Genomic DNA, 18,481 nt, shown 5'->3' on the forward strand with positions numbered 1-18,481 from the left:
GCTCGAAAGGTATTATTACATTGCTATTTGTTATGCTAATTTTGCTTAGGGTCTGTCAGAATGTCATTATAAACTATATTTTCAAGTGACTCATAAATCAACCATGAAATCTATTCTGTGCTCAAACTTTCACACAAAGAATAAGTCCTAATAACAATATTATATTGCTGATTTAAACCAAACAAGAAACAAGGTTTGTTAAAATTCTATTTATTATTTTTTCAAATATAATCTAGAAGCTTAAAGATATTATTAAAGCACTGTTAAATAGCATAATGCAAAGCTTCCAGTGCTGGCAAACACTGAGCTTCACTTATCCTATGATTTTGTTGCTATCTGGAAATGTAATGAAACTCATGAAAACTTCACACACTTGGCTTAATGTTCATGTTTCAGCTGAGGTTTGTACCCATACTTTTCCCTCTGTCACTGGGTGCTCAGTGCTCCTGCATCTACCAGCTACACCCCAAAACCTCCATGCAGCTGAGAGCCGCAAGACAGTCCCACAACCCTTGGAGGTCCAGGGCATGCACAGCTCCAGGGCTGGCTCCCAGGTAAAAGGGATCATCCTTGGGAAGGGTTAACTACTCTGTCCTGATAGCTCCAGATGGGAATTCACGTTTCAAGTCACATTCTGCACCAGAAAAGTTCTGCTGCCAAAAATGCGACAAAACCCCAGCTTTGAAATCCAGCTTAGCCACCTATGAGTCAGATACAGAGCAAAAGCCATGAGTTGCCAATGCAAATAAACTACATTTACCAAACTAAACTACCTTTACTGACAAATGTAACAGTCATCCAATAGTCATCTATATCCTGTTAACATCTGTTGACCTCAGAAATACTTGTTTCTGACTTTTTAAAAATATTTTTTATGTCTTCAAGTCCAGGGGACTTGTAGCTAGAAGTATCCCAGAGCTCTGAACGTAGTAACAAACAGTAAACCTAGCGACTAGTTAGATCCCTGATGTATTACAAATCAATCACGGAAATACCTTTACAAATATAAGTAAACATTCCTGACATCCTAAATACTAGCAAGAGTTAGACATTTTTTATTATTTTTATTTCTTTCAACTAACACTTACTAACAATTTGTAACCATAAAGTGTCCTCCTGAGATGCTTCGTTTTTGCATCACAACAAAGCATTAAAGGATCAACCCTTAAGAGCTTAACAACAAAAAAGGCCAAGTGCAATCTAAATGCACTGAAACTAATGACTTTTATGACAATCTACTTATCCACCACATCAGTCTGGCAACCTCCCAATGTCTTAGTGCCTACAGGTTGTGCCATATGGCATTGCAAAGTTAGATTTAAATCTGGCTTCAGTATCACAACAGTCATCTCCTTAAATGCACAAATAAATTTACTAATAGATACATGAGGAATGCATTCATCTTCAGAAATTTAACATTAAACAATTTGCACTTTTCTGAAGCATGACTTACTAACAGGGACCACAGTGCTCTGCCAGGATTGTGAAATTTTTCACTATAGCCAGGTATGCTGCTACCACAGGAGAGCTACAAATGAGCCTTGTAAGAAGGTGAAAAGGCTTACAGAGATGTTCTGTGCATTACTGGGGGAAGGACAGTTACAAAAAAAAAAAAAATGCCACACAAAAAGAAAGAGACCACATTTCATATTCCCTAGTAAAAGGCACTGAAATCCTTGCATGGGCTAGAGCAAATTAAATGTATGTTCGATGTACTTCAGAACAACGACAGTGTCATCATTGACTTCAGATCTATTTGCCCTCCCTCCTCTAAGAAATAAAGCCAATGTTCCCCATCTGCCAGCATGGACAATAGTTGTCCATGTACAGCACTGAACTAGTGGTTCCCTGTCAAGGGACACCTCACATGGCTTTGCAAGGGAGTAGGGGGATGGGAACACCGTTTCCTCCCTTCCCCTGGCAATCCAAGCTGCATATCTCTGTTGATGGAGGAGACAGGAGCCACCAGAGCACAGTTATTGCCTCCTGTCCAGATGGGCAGAGACCTCCTAGAGGTGACCATTGCAGCCAGGCTAAGCTAGCAGGAGAGACACATGAGCTACAGCCAACATCAGCTGGCAGAGCGACTCAGAAGCAGAGCTGTCTTTTCCATCCCTTTACTCACTTGACTCTTGGACTCCAGAAAGGAAAAGTCCCCTAACAAGTTAAAGACTCCACAGAGTAAGAAACCCATTGCTCAAAGCCACTGGGAGACACATCACCATTCTCTGAAGTAGTGATGTTTTCGTCATGTTAAGTAACAACAGAGGTCCAGCCTCTTGGAACCTTTTTTGTGTGGAGGTCACTCCAAAATAGACTCCTTGAAACAAAAAAGACAACAATTTTCACATAGATAACTGGAATGATGACCTAATTGCCCATACTATTTAAAACACAAAGCTCTGGCTAAGAACATTGGTGACCCACAGAACAGTGCCAGCTCCTGGAGCAAAGGGACAGCAGCTCCTGGAGTGAAGGGACAGTAGCTCCAAAGCTGGGCACTTCACCCAAAGGAAAGGTCAGCTCTCCCTGGCAAGCAGGAAAATACCCAAACAGATTTTGTGGCTGCTGGCAAGGTAAAGTGTCACAGCTGAAATGTTTGCCCCTGCAGACATCGTGGCTGAAATTTCACATAACTTTCAGGATGACTTGAATGCTGCAAGGGGATCTGGTGGTATGTAGGGCACATGAGCCTGGGACAGCAGCCCAGGGAGTCGAGCTCCAGATGCATCGGGTGCCTTACCGAAAATTTCCTAGGCATATGGACTCAGGCACGTGTAGTTTCCACAGCCTGATGAAGGCAGAGGGAACTCTCCCAAACTCCCAGAAAGGACTCCAGTGTCTGACGAGCCATGCTGCTGCACATCTATCTGTCATCAATGTCCTGAATCCATCTCCAAGCAAAGTGGCTTCAGTCACTTCAGTAAACCATGGAAGTTAGTGAGCCATGCAGCTCAGGTAACTCTAAGCCACAGTCACCGGCATGCCACAGTACAAACAGATTTACAAGCTTAGGCTACGCGGCAGGTAGACTACAGGGCAGGTTATTCCCAGACACCAGAAATGGTGTAGGAAACCATGAAGAAGAGACACATGTGACCCATACCCGACACACTCTGTTCCCCAGGTGCGGATCTCCTCCTGGGGCTGGAAGCTGCATGGCTACCTAAATCCTTCCCTTTCCTAAGCTGTGAAATCTCCATGCTACCTTTGCTCATACAGGGAAGTACCGTCTATGTAACAGCCTTTTCAGACTTGGTTTTGCTTCAGTAAAGACAGTTACAGTAAAATTAGCAAACTGAGAAAACCCTAATGTTAGTTGATGTTATTTATAGAGGATAAGCATTGCTTTCACTTTACAGTTTTAAGGGAATAAACCTCTCTAATAATTGTACAGGATCAAAGAGGCTGTACACCCAAATGCCATCAGACAGGGTCCTCCGATTTAAATGCACTTGAAATTAAATTTTATTAAACTTCAGTATGTTCTGGAGATGTTGTTTTCCCTTTTAATTTTGGCAGTCTCACAAATTATGGGGAAGTTTCCCAGTGTCTCATATGCTGTCACAGCATCTTCAAGCCATCTTTACAGCTCTTCCATCATATTTAGTGTGAAGAAAAACTTTTAGCTTATCATTCCAACAGCTGCTAATGAAGATCTCTAGGCTTTCTTCTAATTGATAAAGAGAGAATGACAAATATTTTAAGTAGCCATTAAACTGTGCTAAATCAATGGTGATTTACACAGAATTTCTATGGGAGCATGCAGCATATCCACTTTAATATCAAGTGAGTTAATTGTGATCAATGATACTACAGCGGAAGGCAAATGAATTCTTAATGACAAGAAACTTCGCATGTTAGAAAAATAGAAGCTAACAAGAAACCTCTTTGCTGCATTTTTCACATTACATCATTAGTAACCACTACGATGTTGAAAACACTAAAAGGAAAACATGAGTATTTTAAAGACTTACAGATCAATCAATTTTACAAAACAATACAGGATTAGGAAAGAAGGATATGTTTTTTAACATTCATTTTTTTCTCTACATTACCGGAAATGTATTTTAACAGGTGTTAGAATAATTAAAAAGTTATCATTATAGAATTCAGGGTTCATTCTTTTTAACCACTGACTACAAGACTGGAGACTTTATGGGTGTCCTTGTCTCACTTTTACAACCTCTTTTGTTTGACTTGTAGGTTTTAATGTGCATCATAACACCTTTCATCCAGCAATAAGAAATTCTCCGGGGAACACTTGCAGAAAATAGGACATTGAGTCCATAATTAAAGTAATCTCTTCCCAGGCAGATGCTTCAGTTGGCTCTGTTATCACATATTACAAAAGGCATCTTGAGGCCTATAAAATGTGCAGCAAATGGCTTTGGAGATGAGAAACAGCAATTTTTCATCTAATTTTGATCCATAGACATGTAAGTACTGTATTGCCACTTTTTGGTATGGAGCCAAATAACTATTGTGGTTGTTGAAATAAGCTTGGCAGTAACCAAAATTAAAGAGTACTCCAGCTTTTATCTTCAGTCAGGAAAGCCTTTTTCTAACCATCTTTGCACTTAGCAAATAAGCACGCCATCTCAAATATGCAAGTTAATGCCTACATCTGGATTTAGAAGAAAGGCTTTATGCAGCTTAACTCAACATACATATTCTCTCTTTCTATTTGCTTGTTAAAATCATCATTCAAATTACGGCCCTAACGTCTTCACTGCTTTGCAAAACAGGCTGTGATATTGATTGGAAGTGTTTCTACTATTTATCTTTTGTATTTTAGGATGTTTAGGACATTGCTCTTTGAATATGTAAGTAGGTTTTGCAGAGTAATTTGTTCATATCAGTTCTAATCCTTTGTATAAACACTAATTCCTGATAGTAGCTGGGTGTGCTTTTATGGAACATAGTTTTGGTTCCTGACTGCAACTGTTGTGTCATATGTGGGCAAAATTTGACCTCAAACTAGTGAGGTACTGGAAAAAGAGACAGATGTTGGCTTTCTTCCATTATTCAGTTCTTCAAACTTGCTATTTTAAACTCTTCCCTGCTTGAGTGGGAAATCACAGAGATTGCTGGAGAGCTGCTTACTGTTTAAGACTTCAAAAACGCTTCTCAGAAAACATCTCAAGTAAATGTACGTTACAACTTGGGCTAAACAGCTTATATTGAACGAAAAGGGATATTTAGAAGGCTGTAAGAGAAAATGTTATGTTTGTTATATTTCTAATAAGAACTAAATGATTCAAGCCACTTGAGAACGATAAGGGGAATAATGCCATGTTAGGAAAACCCTCTTTCATAATGTGACAGTTGTGTTGTATATGTAAAATACCCATTATGAGAACAGCCATTAATCAGTAACAACAGCCAGAAAATGGCATGTAAAATATTTCAATTATTTGCTCTTAAAATTAAATTTATTATTATTTGCATTTGTATAGGATCTCCAAGCCTTCTCCTAGGTGATAAATTCTGTATCATAGTGGAATGGAAAACATGGAGAGAGTGACATCATTATGGCATCCACCATTGCAAGATCACTATGTCATAATCATCAGATGACATCTGATGATGCTGATCACAGAATCACAGAATGTTAGGAGCTGGAATGGAACCTCAAAAGATCATCCAGTCCAACCCCCCTGCCAGAGCATGATCACCTAGATCAGGTCACACAGGAATGCGTCCAGGAGGGTTTTGAATGTCTCCAGAGAAGGTGACTCCACAACCTCTCTGGGCAGTCTGTTCCAGTGCTCTGTGACCTCCATAGTGCAAAAGTTTTTCCTTATGTTCAGATGAAGCCTCCTATGCTCCAGCTTGCTCCCATTGCCCCTTGTCCTTATGATCACCCTGATGATGCTGCCACCTATCAAAGGGGTTTTAAAAAAGGGTAAATTCCAGGGCATAAGAGAAAAAGAAAGAAGACAGAGATGCAGCGCTGGATTCAGGAATGTCTCCCCCATGCAGTAGTCACTCAGGAATGACTTTCATTTTTCCAGAGGACAAGTAGTGCAAGACAGTGGAGAAAAGGGAGAGAGCTAGCTATTAAAATGTCAGGAATGGAAGAAAAACAAAGCAAGGGAATAAACATTTACTATTTCATTTACCTCCATATGATTTCTCTTTTACTTGTCAAATAATGATTGTGTTAGAAACCTCTGCAAGCCTTGGAGATCTCCTGACCTCAAAGGCCTTTGCCTCTGGAGGATACAGCTCATTAACATATATAAATCACAACATGATCATACACAGACCTCTACATATAAGCATTGTTTGCATTCTGAATAGTATCAAAAGAATTAACTGTCATTTGTGAATACCGTAAAAAAAAATCAGATAAAGACAGATACTATAAATTATTTTCATAATGCAGCTCTATCCTGATGACATCCTTATAATGTACATGCTGAGGTTATAGAAGTATTATTATATTTTATTATTTCTTCTGTAATCTTTTTCTATATTATTATTATTGTATTATTTATATTAATAAACAAATTGAATTATATTTCATCATGTAGCCACAGTTAAGAATTATCTAAATATTAATAATATATTTAAGTTTCTCAAACTAAGAAGGGAAGGATACACCCTATTGTTAAATACAGTTTAAAAAATAATTATGAGAGATGTTTTAGAGTGTACTCTGTCAGCTAGTTTGAGGCCATGGTCATTCTGATTATTCAAATCCAAATTTTTCCGGCATGTGGGCAGCAAAAGCAGATCTAATGTTTTTGATATCTTCAAGTGTAAGAGTTCTTTCTTTTGTTGCTTTTTAAACTTTCACTAGAACTAGATGTGAGGAGAACATCTTAGCATAGAAAATTTGCCAAATTGAATTTTCACATTCAGAATATCCAAGTTTTTACATTTTATGCATATACATGAAGTCTTGCTGCACATTACTGCACATCTACATAACACATTGTAGATTGCTCTATTAAAGTTTATCCAAAAAAACGAGGAGAGAAAAGTTAACTCGTGTGAGCTGAGAATATGGACTGAGCGTCCTTACTTGTCCTCTGCTGTGTACACAAACAGAGCAAAATTTCAAACAAGTAATCTGAAAGCATGAATTTTAAAAAAATACAAAATGTGTTTGCTGTGCCTTTGACGACAGCATGGACATGCATGATTGCTCTGCTGGATCAAGGCCAGCGCTCAGCATCCTGCAGTACTGAGCTCTTCACGAAGTTATTTAGTAATAGTCCTTGCAAGAAGTCAAGTGGTTCCCAAAGAAGTATAGAAACAATGCACTTATCTCAAAGTCATTCATGCACTGGACACTTGCTGTATTCTCCACCCAAGAGACGGCATTGAAATGATCAGACTCTCTCAGTCAACCAGGGGGACATTCCAGAGCTACAAAGGGCTTCCACACCGACACAATGTCCAGTTGTACAGGCTTGTCTGCAGTACTGAAATTCAGTTTCCTAAAACATTTCATACAATTGCTCTCTGCCTCTGATTGTACTAGAGTTTTTATGCACCATATGTTTACCCCTACAGAATGGTTCCATTTATGTTTATTGCTCACTCTCCACATAACCAACATTTCCAAAAGAATTTGCAAAAACAGTTTCATGCCTATTTCATTAAGCATATTTCTTCAAGGATGTAATTTTAAAAGGTTTGTTATCAATTGATTATCAGCAGCCAAAAGATATTTCACTTAATTTCTCTGTTACAGAGGAAAACCTACTAGTGGAGGCAAACTGGTGGAGTGTGTGTAATACATTTTATAGTTTAGTCATGTTTTCAAAATTAAGCCATCTTGGGAAAAGGGGAAGACAAAGCACCTCCTTGAATGAAACAAAGATCTGCGTTCTTGATGAACTAAAATATGCTCTGAAAAATAACCCTGAGGTTAAATTTCAGAGAGAGCAAAATAAAGTTAAAGAGAGTATATTAAACACAATTACTGATAACTGTACTGTGGATTGTGAATTGATGGTCTCATGTAAAAAAATAATGGGTATGTTGCTCAAAATGAGAAGAAAGTAAAATCTAATCTCTGCTTCTAGAATTGCCAAATGAACATTTGTAAGAAGGGAAGTAATTCTCACAATGATTGTTTTATTATTTAGATAATACCAGTAGAAAATTACTGAATTTAATTTTCTTTCATGCAGGAGGTGCCAGAGTCCTACATGGAACCATGCCAAAATCTTAACAGAGTAGCCAAAGGCTATATTGAGCTTCCTTCTGTTATCATACATTACAAGTACATGATATATTAAATTTGTATCATATGAAGAAAAGAAACCATCCTAACATTGTATCATCTTGCAGTTTCTATTCTGACATTACACAATGTAGATGAAAGTATCATTTTATGCTTTTTTGCTCGTCTTTTGAATTGACTCCAACTAACTTATTAATAGATTTGTCATGTTCTTTTATTTTTATGTTCACATACTCATTCTTCCTGGCTTTGTTGGTTCTGCTTTTATTGTACCTGCACAGCATGAGAAGCCTAAAACAGCAAATGGCCAGTTGTCTGCAAACTTAGAGAAAACATTAAAACTAAACATTTCTCTCGTTAAGGTGGGCTTTTAGTAGGAGAATCAGACATCTAAGAGAATATTAGACAACTGGTTTTACCTCCAAGGAAAAGATTGAAAGATTTTATGAACTTTTCAAAGTTGCTTTTTTTTTTTAAAATACCCTTCAGCAGATTTCAATCACTGAGCAGCTCACTCATTGGAAATTCTTGACACAGACAAAGCTACTGATTGTTGAGGGCGGTGGGGATGAAAAATTCATTTTCATCATTTGGCATTTGCTTATGTTTAGGCAGCTGAGTCTGTCTGGGCTGATTCAGCTGCCTAAATATATCTAAAATAATTTGCAACATCCTAAGGAAACTAGTAGAGCTACAGACATGTTCTAAACTTGCAGGTACCTCTCTCTAGGTGTAGAACTGAATGTCAGGCCTTAGAGGTCTATGGGACCAGATTACACCTCAAGGGAGTTACAGACACATAGCTCACATATAAATACTTAACTCGAGATATGTACTTATCCTATCTTCAGTTGAAATCAAATTAAAATCTCTTTGAGGAGTGAAAAATCAGGTGCAAACAGCTTCCATCCTTCCTCATGGTTTTCTTTCTTTGCTCTGAACACTTCTGAATCTTGCCCCATCACAACAGACTTTGTGCTACCATCTTCAGCTAACAGAGTTTCTGAAAACACTCAGAATTCCTTATTGGTCATTTCTGTCTGCTTGTACTACCACACAAAATAGACAAAACTAAGACAAAACTAATAGACAAGCTAAATCCAATTCTTCACAGTCAGTTGAGTCTATGTTGTTTGGGGTCATACTTAGAGTAGCCACAATGAATCCATGAACAGTGTTTCCATTTCGCTGGAAAAAACAAACACAGAAGATGAAGGAGGTAATCTGGGCACCACATCAAAATGGGACTAGAGCCAAGATCTGAATCAAATATTGGCTTGTGATTTTCAGAATGTTACACATAATGCTGATTGACACCACAACAATGCCTCTACCCAGGGAAGTGGAAAACCAAGCAAAGGAGTAATTTTTCCTCTTAGTTCCACTAAACTGGCACACCAACAAGGAACAATTACTGATTATTTATTTTTTTCCACAAGGCATAAATTACAAGAAATAAGGAAAAATAAAATCACTGCAACACTGGGCTAATGTCAGAACTACCCTGATTGTAAACAAGGACTGTATATTATTTGGTGCCTGTACAACCCTTGTCTCAAATAGAGTCCACACCAATATGAAAAAGAGTGGTAAGAAATATCCTGCTTCCCCTTTGCCTTGCAATAAAGGATAGGAAGAGAAAAGCAGAACTTAACTGCAGCAGGGAGCTGGTGCTTCACAGAACCCCAAAGCTAAGGCTGTCCATATATTAAGGTTTCCATGTGCATTATGACACACTCTTCAACTGACTGCATAGACTGTCAATCATAGCAACATCTAGGATGTAAATTTATATAATTGTACAATTCTGTTTCATTGTTAAAAACATGAGGAATAAAAACTTATGTGACCATATAACTAAGAGTTGAATGCCTATATGTAAATAAAAGGGACCCAAAGGACCTCAGTTTGGACATTTGCCCTTTTCTGCTTACTTTCCAGTTTTAATATTTTTGAGTATTATCATTGTGTATAGAGTAAACATAATCATTTACTTCATCTTGAAGGTATTGCACTGTATTTCTTTCCAAAAAAAATGAAAAAAAAAAACAGTAAACAGTGTCTTAAATGGCAGTTTAGCTAAGCGGTTTACCAGGGGTGTGTGGTTCCTTCAGACAATATATCCCTTTCCCACCCTGGCTAGAGGACTAACATAGCAAACCAGGTAATCTTCTTGGATGCTTATTCAATATTTCCATAATTCTTATCATAGGTTTTCTATAAATGCTTTAAATAGGCAACCAAGCCTCTCAATCACAGTCTTTATGTTCTGTAGTGTTTGTACAGCATGATATTTCAAGTTCATCCATTAACACAGTTGCCAGTTCCTAGAAGCAGGCACATGGGCATGAAAAGACCAGTTCTGGAACAAGGTACTACAAATTTCCCAGAAAGAGGTCGTATCATGAGGCGATTATGGCAAAAGGCACACTCTCAGTGAAGAACACATCTCCTCTCTTGAAAGTTTCTTCCAAGTTTCTTTCAGTAATTCAGCTGTCTGCCTCACCACTCAGTCTCAAACTTTTTCCAGGAGCTGTGCTGGGAACCAGCTGCTCCTTCTTCAGAAGTGATGTGTCAGTGCCCTGTGTCAGCAACCACAGCTCTCTTAGCTGCACAGGATCTCTGTCTTTACGGGAGGACACTATCACTGTTATTCCTGTCCTCTTTCTGCTTTTTGCACCATAAACTGTGCTAATTAGGTGTCAAATAATATACAATTGGCCCTTAACAATGTCCTTAACAGTATGCTTTGACTTTTAGTCAGACTTTAATTAGTCAGGCAGTTTCTGGATGATCGCTGTAGGTCCCTTCCAACCAAAATATTCTATTCTATTCTATTCTATTCTATTCTATTCTATTCTATTCTATTCTATTCTATTCTATTCTATTCTATTCTATTCTACTCTATTCCATTCCATTCCATTCCATTCTATATTAACTCTTTCAAAGACTTCTCAATGTACAGAACTTTAAGATCATTTATGATATGTCACATCTCTTACATGGGTTATTAGACACTGCCTACAGACTCAGACAGACAGCATTACAGAAGTCCAGCCCAGCTTTGGTAGGTAGCTTTCAAATAATGCTTTAATGATCAGAAAATATCTAACAAATTATATTGTGCAGAATTAAAATCTTGCAAATTGATAAATATATTTTGAAATCTGATGATAGTGAATATATCAACAGACACAATTAGAATTGTAAGATACCCGTTCAATGGCTAGCAAAAACAGCTGTATAAGAAAAACACTTTTTTCCAAAATAATTTCTATATCAACCTTTTCTATTTAATACAGTAGCTGGAACTTCTGCAATAAACCATGCTGATAGTCAAAACACAATATGCTTTTGCAATTTAGGTCAGCTTTATCACTTTTACAAACTAGTAAGTTAAGCTATGTATAAAACAACAGGCTTAACCTTAGATGTAACCCACCTTGCCACCCTGCTTAACAGCCATTATCCTCCTGACAAGCTGAGCTTTAACTAGGTTAGTGAGCTCAGAGCAGAAATTACTAACAGTGGAACTGAAAGATTATTAAGATAATGTTTTACAAATTTATACACAATCAAAGAAACAACTCAATAGTTTAAAGGAGGACCTGCTACTTTTTGCTGGTAAACACCATTTACAGATCCCGGCAATTTGCTTGGGAGTCCCTGATGCTCAACACCTGTTTAAAGCAGTCTTAAGTTACTGTTAAGGAAAGTATTTGGCAATAAAGGATATATTTTAGCTTTCATTTCCTCAGCTCACCCTGAGGTATCTGTGGTGAAAAAATACTAGAGGATTACACTGAGATGTACTACACGGAGACCAGCAGCTTTCAGGTTTTCTGTTAGAAGGGTATTTTACAAAAGAGTCTTCTAAATATTTATTTGTTAACCATAATAAGGTACTTGGACCCAAAAAAATGGGGGGAATTAACAACAGCTTGCACATGATGAATGTAACAAAATGGCTATTTCCTGAGTTTTCATAGAAGTAGTTTCAGACAATTAGGATTGTTACTGAAAATGCCCAGATTAACTGGTATAAATGCTCTACTGGCTGCTGATTTTTATGGAACTTAATATCTTGATACCCCAACTCCTTTGTCACACTTGTTTGGTCTACCAGAAAGAACAGACTGGCAGCATAACCACATAAATCTTGTTTCGTAGGGGTTCAGTAATTTTCAGGACTGAGCTCTAGAAGAGCACACCAAAAAGCATGGATGAAATGAAAGGGAATTTTGTCCATGCCAGCTATAGGGTTATGATTTCTCTTTGTTGTGTCCATGTTTCCAGTGGAAGCCAGAGCAGGTCAACAGTATAAGGAGTTAATAAACTGTGCAGTGGCCTTTGGGAGATCTGCCTGGTGACTTTTGTCCAGTTCCTCCTGAGAAGTGACTAAGGAGAGATATCAACACTGCAAAAATTGCACCATCAAAACTGGTGCTAATTAATAACCTTATTATTCATCCCCAGAGAGGTCAAAGACTAATGAGCTGATCTGAATTACAGAAGTATTGGCAACAGTGTAGGAAGCTCTTACCTCTGTTGCACTGCTGACAGTATCTATAAATTAAGGTACCCTTTGTAACTATTTCAATTTATGTTAAATTAAACTTAAATTAAAATTAATTTAATTTAATTTTTATTAAATTTAAACTAGACTGGTAGTTAGTGTCAAGCGATAAAAAACCTTGTTCAAGCTAATTATTTGCTACAGAGGGGCAAACGGAGATAAAGAAGGCAGAGTCAAGTCTCTGGAAGTCTTGAAGTCAGAGAATTGGGTAAGATGGGTAGACTAACACCACACCAAAAAAATAGCTTTGTTTGCTGCAACTTGTGTTTTAGTAGGCAGGGGAAACAACAGCTGAGGCAAGAAAGCGTGGGTGGCTGACGAGAAACTGAGAAGGACGATTAGATATAAAACATATTCCTCCTCCTTTAATTTCCAACTGATGATCACATGTCCCCAGAAGCCCTGCAGTCAAGTGTGATCCTGGAGTAAAGACCAACTTTGGAGAAGCTAAGCCTTTCCACTCTTGTCTGAATTTGTTCTACAGGGCACCAAACTGATATAACTGCATCATTTTGCTCATACTCAAAGACAAACGAGTATCACCCATGGAGCATCCTTATACCATGGGGTGAGGCAGTCTGTAAAGCCATTGAAACTGATGGACAACTGGGCCAGGGACCCTGGGAGAAGCTGCATTCTTGGGCTTATCAGTGCAGGATCAGATCTCTCAACCCTGCCAGTCTTGTGGACAGCAAGGACACTTTTGGTGTCGCTGCACTCAGCGTGCTGACATATATGGGCGTTCATCCCCACTGCAAAGTACATAGTCAAGATTAAATTCAGATTTCTGCTATGTATGTTCTGCATGCTGCAGCATGGCTAAGAACTTTACTAACGTGATGGAACCAACACCATTTGTGAAGAGGTGCTAATGCACATTATGGCTTATACAAACAGGGGATTACAGGTTGGATTTCCAAAACTATTCGGTGCTGACCTAACTCTGTTTCCACTGAGGCCAGTGATGAACCTTCCATTGATTTAAGATAGGCAGGCACTTACTGCCTTAGAAAATGTCCCTTCAATTTCACATAAATGGGAATCAGCAGTCATAGTAGTATTTGTGTTTCTATAAAGCTATTCGTCAGCTCTTCTTCAACAACGACAAACATGAACACAAAAACCCAATATGAAACCATGGACAAAAAATCAGTCTCAGAAAAACAACTAACTGTTTATAAACTGATCTCAAAACTTAAAATGGAGAGGTACATCTCATATAAACAAACAGATTTGCAGTCACCATGCAAGCTAGGACCAAAAATTATTTCTTGTATACCAGAAAAAGCAAAAATCCAAGAAAAAAAGGGAGTAAGCAAGAGTATGCAGAATAGATGCATATCTTATGTCTCATTTCTCCCAGGCAGCTCAAAGAACAAAATTTAGCTTAATCAACAAAGGAAGCTATTTTTAGAGAGGAATTAAAGGAAGTAAAAATTCACAGATTTTCCACAGAAAAAAAGCAGCTGACAGATCTCCTCAAGGTATATATAACTATTTTATGAGGCTAATTTTTCTGACAGAGAATTTCGGTAAAAGAGTGACAGTATGTCCCCAAATATTTAATCCAATTCGACTTTTGTCGAAGAGTGAATAGGAATCTTAAATATTGTAAACAGCTTCTCTTGTACATTGTAGAAGTTAATGAAAAACAAATACTTTCTCAGAAGTTAGTTAACACTCATCAAAAGTAATTCTTTCCCCAATTCACTGTTAAATGTTTAGAAGAAAAAAGCTAGAAATAAAATTGTCTTGATATTGTCATTGCAGCTAATAAATAATATACAGTAATAGTACAGGCAAAAAAATACGCGTTATGAAGGAAAAGGGAAACATCCAAGACACAAGAGCAGTTGATCAACAGGTACTGTGTTCACAATCAGCAACCTATATTCTCAAAGAAATTACTCATTTTTAATTTTTTACAGTAGAACAACTTCATTATGTGGGGAACTTACCTGCAGCTTCCCAATTTAGATAGAAAAGGAATAATACTCAGAGGAAAATTTGTTTTGGCAAACAGGACAGTCACAGGGACACAGAAAATGTCTCACACTGAAATGCTGCAACAGCTCACTTATCGAATCAGGAAGCAGTCTGGCTTTTTTTCTATGAACAGGTCAAATCTGAAATATTTTCTACTTTCAACTCCACTCTAGGTGTATTTTCTTTCTCAAATCTGATCTACCAAAATTTTGGGAACAATAATTAGAAATTACATTAAGGCAAAATATATTAATATATATTCTATAATTCATATTAAGCGGCGTAACTTGTTGGCACTTTATATGGTACTAAATCATCAAATGACTTAGGTCTCTAAAACAAATTACAAAAAAAACTGTACAAATGTCCTCTTGGGTTTTTCCAGGTTGTAAATGAGCTGAATTAAGCAGAAGTTAAAAGTGTTTATTATTAGGAACAGTAAAAACTTGAGTATGACTACTCCTCAAATACTTGTATTTTATGTTGATGCTTACAATCTCAATAATACATCTGAGTGATATTCTAACTCTTATTAAATGCAACAGGTAAAAAAATTGTGTCAATGCAAATGTGCTGTATACTGAAAGGATCAGCGATCTACTTTGATTGATGTACATTATTCCTCTTATGGCATGCTATGATGGCATGCTATTATTTCTCTGACGACATTACAAAACACTATCTCCTTCTTACACACTTTGAAATATAACGTCCTAATATGCACGAAAACTCTTCAGCCAGGAAGAACTCAATATACTTTATTCATATTAAAGTCTACACTTTGCAGAACTGAATCCTTGATCCATAAGGTGCAAGCAGCTTAGATAATGTCATTATTTCATTATTTCCAACGTGATTAACTTCCCATAGGCACTGCGTGTATACGTACATGAAGTTGACACAGCCCGTCCCTGCAGGTGGAGCAATCCAAACAAAACTGAGGTTTGTAGTGGGGAGATGGCTCACATGGGACGCAACCACACTGCACATAAACTGGTTTCCAAACTGGTGGTCAGACATAATTCCTACAAGAAAGACACAGGGGAGATAAACAGTAACACATGTTAATGGCTCATTGCAAGGTGCTAACAGACCGAGAAATACATCTGCCATGTGTTTCATCATGGCAACACGGAATGAAAAAAAAACCCCAAGAGTATGCCACTGAGTAATTAGAATTAATGCCAATGGAAACATTGGAGCTGGCCTTTGCTTTAGCCAAGGCTGACTTTGTATTTACTACAAAGCTCCATGTATTTACTAGCGGCCTTCTTCATAAGACCAATACCAGAGGAATTTTTTGCATTTTTAAAGGAGGAGCTGGATCACAGCTGCTGTAAATCAATGTCATTCCATTACCTGTTTCACACACATTACAGATCTAAAAGAAAATAAAACCTGAAGAAAAAAATGCTATGTTTTAATAAGCAATATGAAGCTTTTAGGAAAAGGTGCTATCTTTTAGTAGACAGGCACATCTATTTGGAAAAAAGCAGATGAGCTTTGAATTCACGAACTCTTCTGATCTGAAATAAAAGCAGCAACCTTCAGCAGTTTTAGCAGTATATATTCCTTTGATTTTTTTTTTAATCAGCCTCTAATACATGGATGAATGTAAATGTCATCTACTAATCCCTCCCTCTGGAATTCAGTGCAGTGCATCATTAGACAAAAGAATTGTATTTTTAACAAAAAAAAATATCAAACACCAATCTTCTCCCCTTCAGAGCCCTTCTACAGTTTCCTACAGATTAGTGCAAACCTGGTTGTTTGTTTAACATCGTTTGGCTTAAAGTAAGCCAATATTACCTGAGTGGATTACTACACCTTTAATCCTAGTACATTAAACAGTAAACATTGAAACTATTCTTTTAAATGTACTTATCAGGAGGAAATGCCTTGATCCAGGTTACTTCAAATATTGAACCTCCAGTTCAGAAAATAGTGACATGGGCTGATACACTGCTGATAGGATCAAAAGGAAAAGCAAATGGTAGCAGGGACCTTTGAGTTCAACAAGGTTCCTGTTAGCTGTGAGATGACTGTATCTCAGAGAGTTTATAGTGGTTGGTTTTTCTTACATTTACTTGTTGTGATTCAAACAACAACAGAGAAGTAAAAGCCATCTCTGTCTCTCAGAATCTTCTGTAACATTTCTTTGTGGTAATTCTTCTGAAATATGACCCTAGCAATTTCTCTTAAGCCCTCACAGATCCAAAGGTGGAAGGAGCTTGCAAGCAAGAGATTTCCACCAAGGAGGGGGATGAATCCTTTCCGACGCACACACGCTGCTCCATGCCATGCCAGCAGCATGGCCATCTGACAAGCAAACCGTTTAGCATTTTATAGATCTAAAGCAACATCTGAAATCCCATTCAGGTACTGGTGAGGATCACAGAATGTAGCTCAGGGTTACATATGTTATTTATCCTGAGGGCTATCAAATTCTGAACCAGCTTCAACTTTTGGGGGGAGAATTGAAGCCACAGTGAGTTTAAGTAACCTGTCCCAGAGATGAGAGGAGGCAGTGGGTGCTGTCAATGATGCCAGCATTGTTTACAAAATGACCACAGTCTTCTCACTCTGGGATTTTCAAGTTTCCCACTGATGAGGTCTCCCACCATTCATGCAGTTGCACCCTTTAGCTCCAATCCCCAAGCAATGCCAAAGCCTGTTGAGTCAAGATGGTCACATAAAAGGCTCAGGCTCCCCTGCAGCCTCTTTTCTGCAGAGCAGCAGTAGGGAAACCCAGAGAGATGGTATTTTACTGACTCTTCTTTATTGCAAGACACTTAGATGCAGAAGAGGTTTGGCCATCTCTTGCCATGCTGTACTGCCATATTAAGTATTTATTTGCCTTCCTTGGCTAATTGAGAGCATTAACACCCAGAAAGAACTCTGCTTTACTGGCACCCAGGGTCACTGCCCTGCTCTCACTGTTGAAGTGTCTCCAGGGGTGCCCTGTTGGGACAGATGTGTCCAAAACTATGTCCAGAGAGGTCCCTTGCAGGGTGAGTGGCATTTAGTCAACTGCTTTGCTTTCTGGGGGTGAAAGGTGGTAACTCCGCTTCTTTCCCGAGGTTGTGGGTCTTGTTCCTCTTTGAAGTCTGTGCTAAGGCCAGTGACTCCAGTGATGTGGGACAGGGTCTCTGAGGCTGATGCAGAGCACAAACTCTCATCTATCATCATCTCTGGCTGCACAATGGGAAACAGAGCCAGCCACAGACTTCAGCAGGTTAATTAAATAACAGATGCTGTCAGGAGAGGAACAGGAACAGCCCTTCAGTTTGAAGAAATTCCCCTTTCTCCAGAGCCAGCCAAATACAAGGGAGGACAAAGCCAGCCCTAACCACATCCCCCAGCTGGGGGACAGGCACATCAGCTTGGGAAATGTGACCACTTTTCCCCTTGGCAGCAACTTGTGAGTTAATGAATTCTCTAGGTTTCAGGCAGTAGGCTGCAAAAATGTGTCTAATACATCAAACACATAAAACATCTGTGGAGAATTTCTTTTTCCTTTGATTTACAGTTTAAAAAGATAACAACTTTGCAGTGACTGGAATAAATTCTAAACAATGAAAAACCAAATAATTCAAATTTTTTCAGAAAAAAGTCAATGAATTGCACAGAGAGTATTCAAAATTCCAGCGTTACCATTTTATCACCATTTTATCTTTATATTTTATTAATAATTTATTGTTATAATTTTTACAATA

The 18,481-nt window shown here is 38.1% G+C and overlaps 1 protein-coding gene across 1 annotated transcript in view; it reads right to left on the reverse strand.

Moving 5' to 3' along the window:
* Window positions 1-18,481, reverse strand: part of LOC104544637 (reelin-like) — a gene marked incomplete at its 3' end in the record, with an annotated part of 89,624 nt that overhangs the window by 40,509 nt on the left and 30,634 nt on the right. The window contains exon 3 of the mRNA XM_010189561.1: window positions 15,655-15,790. Within this exon, the coding sequence (XP_010187863.1) occupies window positions 15,655-15,790 (136 nt within the window). The remainder of the gene's footprint in view (window positions 1-15,654; window positions 15,791-18,481) is intronic.

Source organism: Mesitornis unicolor, unplaced genomic scaffold (assembly GCF_000695765.1).
Source record: "Mesitornis unicolor isolate BGI_N332 unplaced genomic scaffold, ASM69576v1 scaffold12118, whole genome shotgun sequence".
Taxonomy (NCBI): domain Eukaryota; kingdom Metazoa; phylum Chordata; class Aves; order Mesitornithiformes; family Mesitornithidae; genus Mesitornis; species Mesitornis unicolor.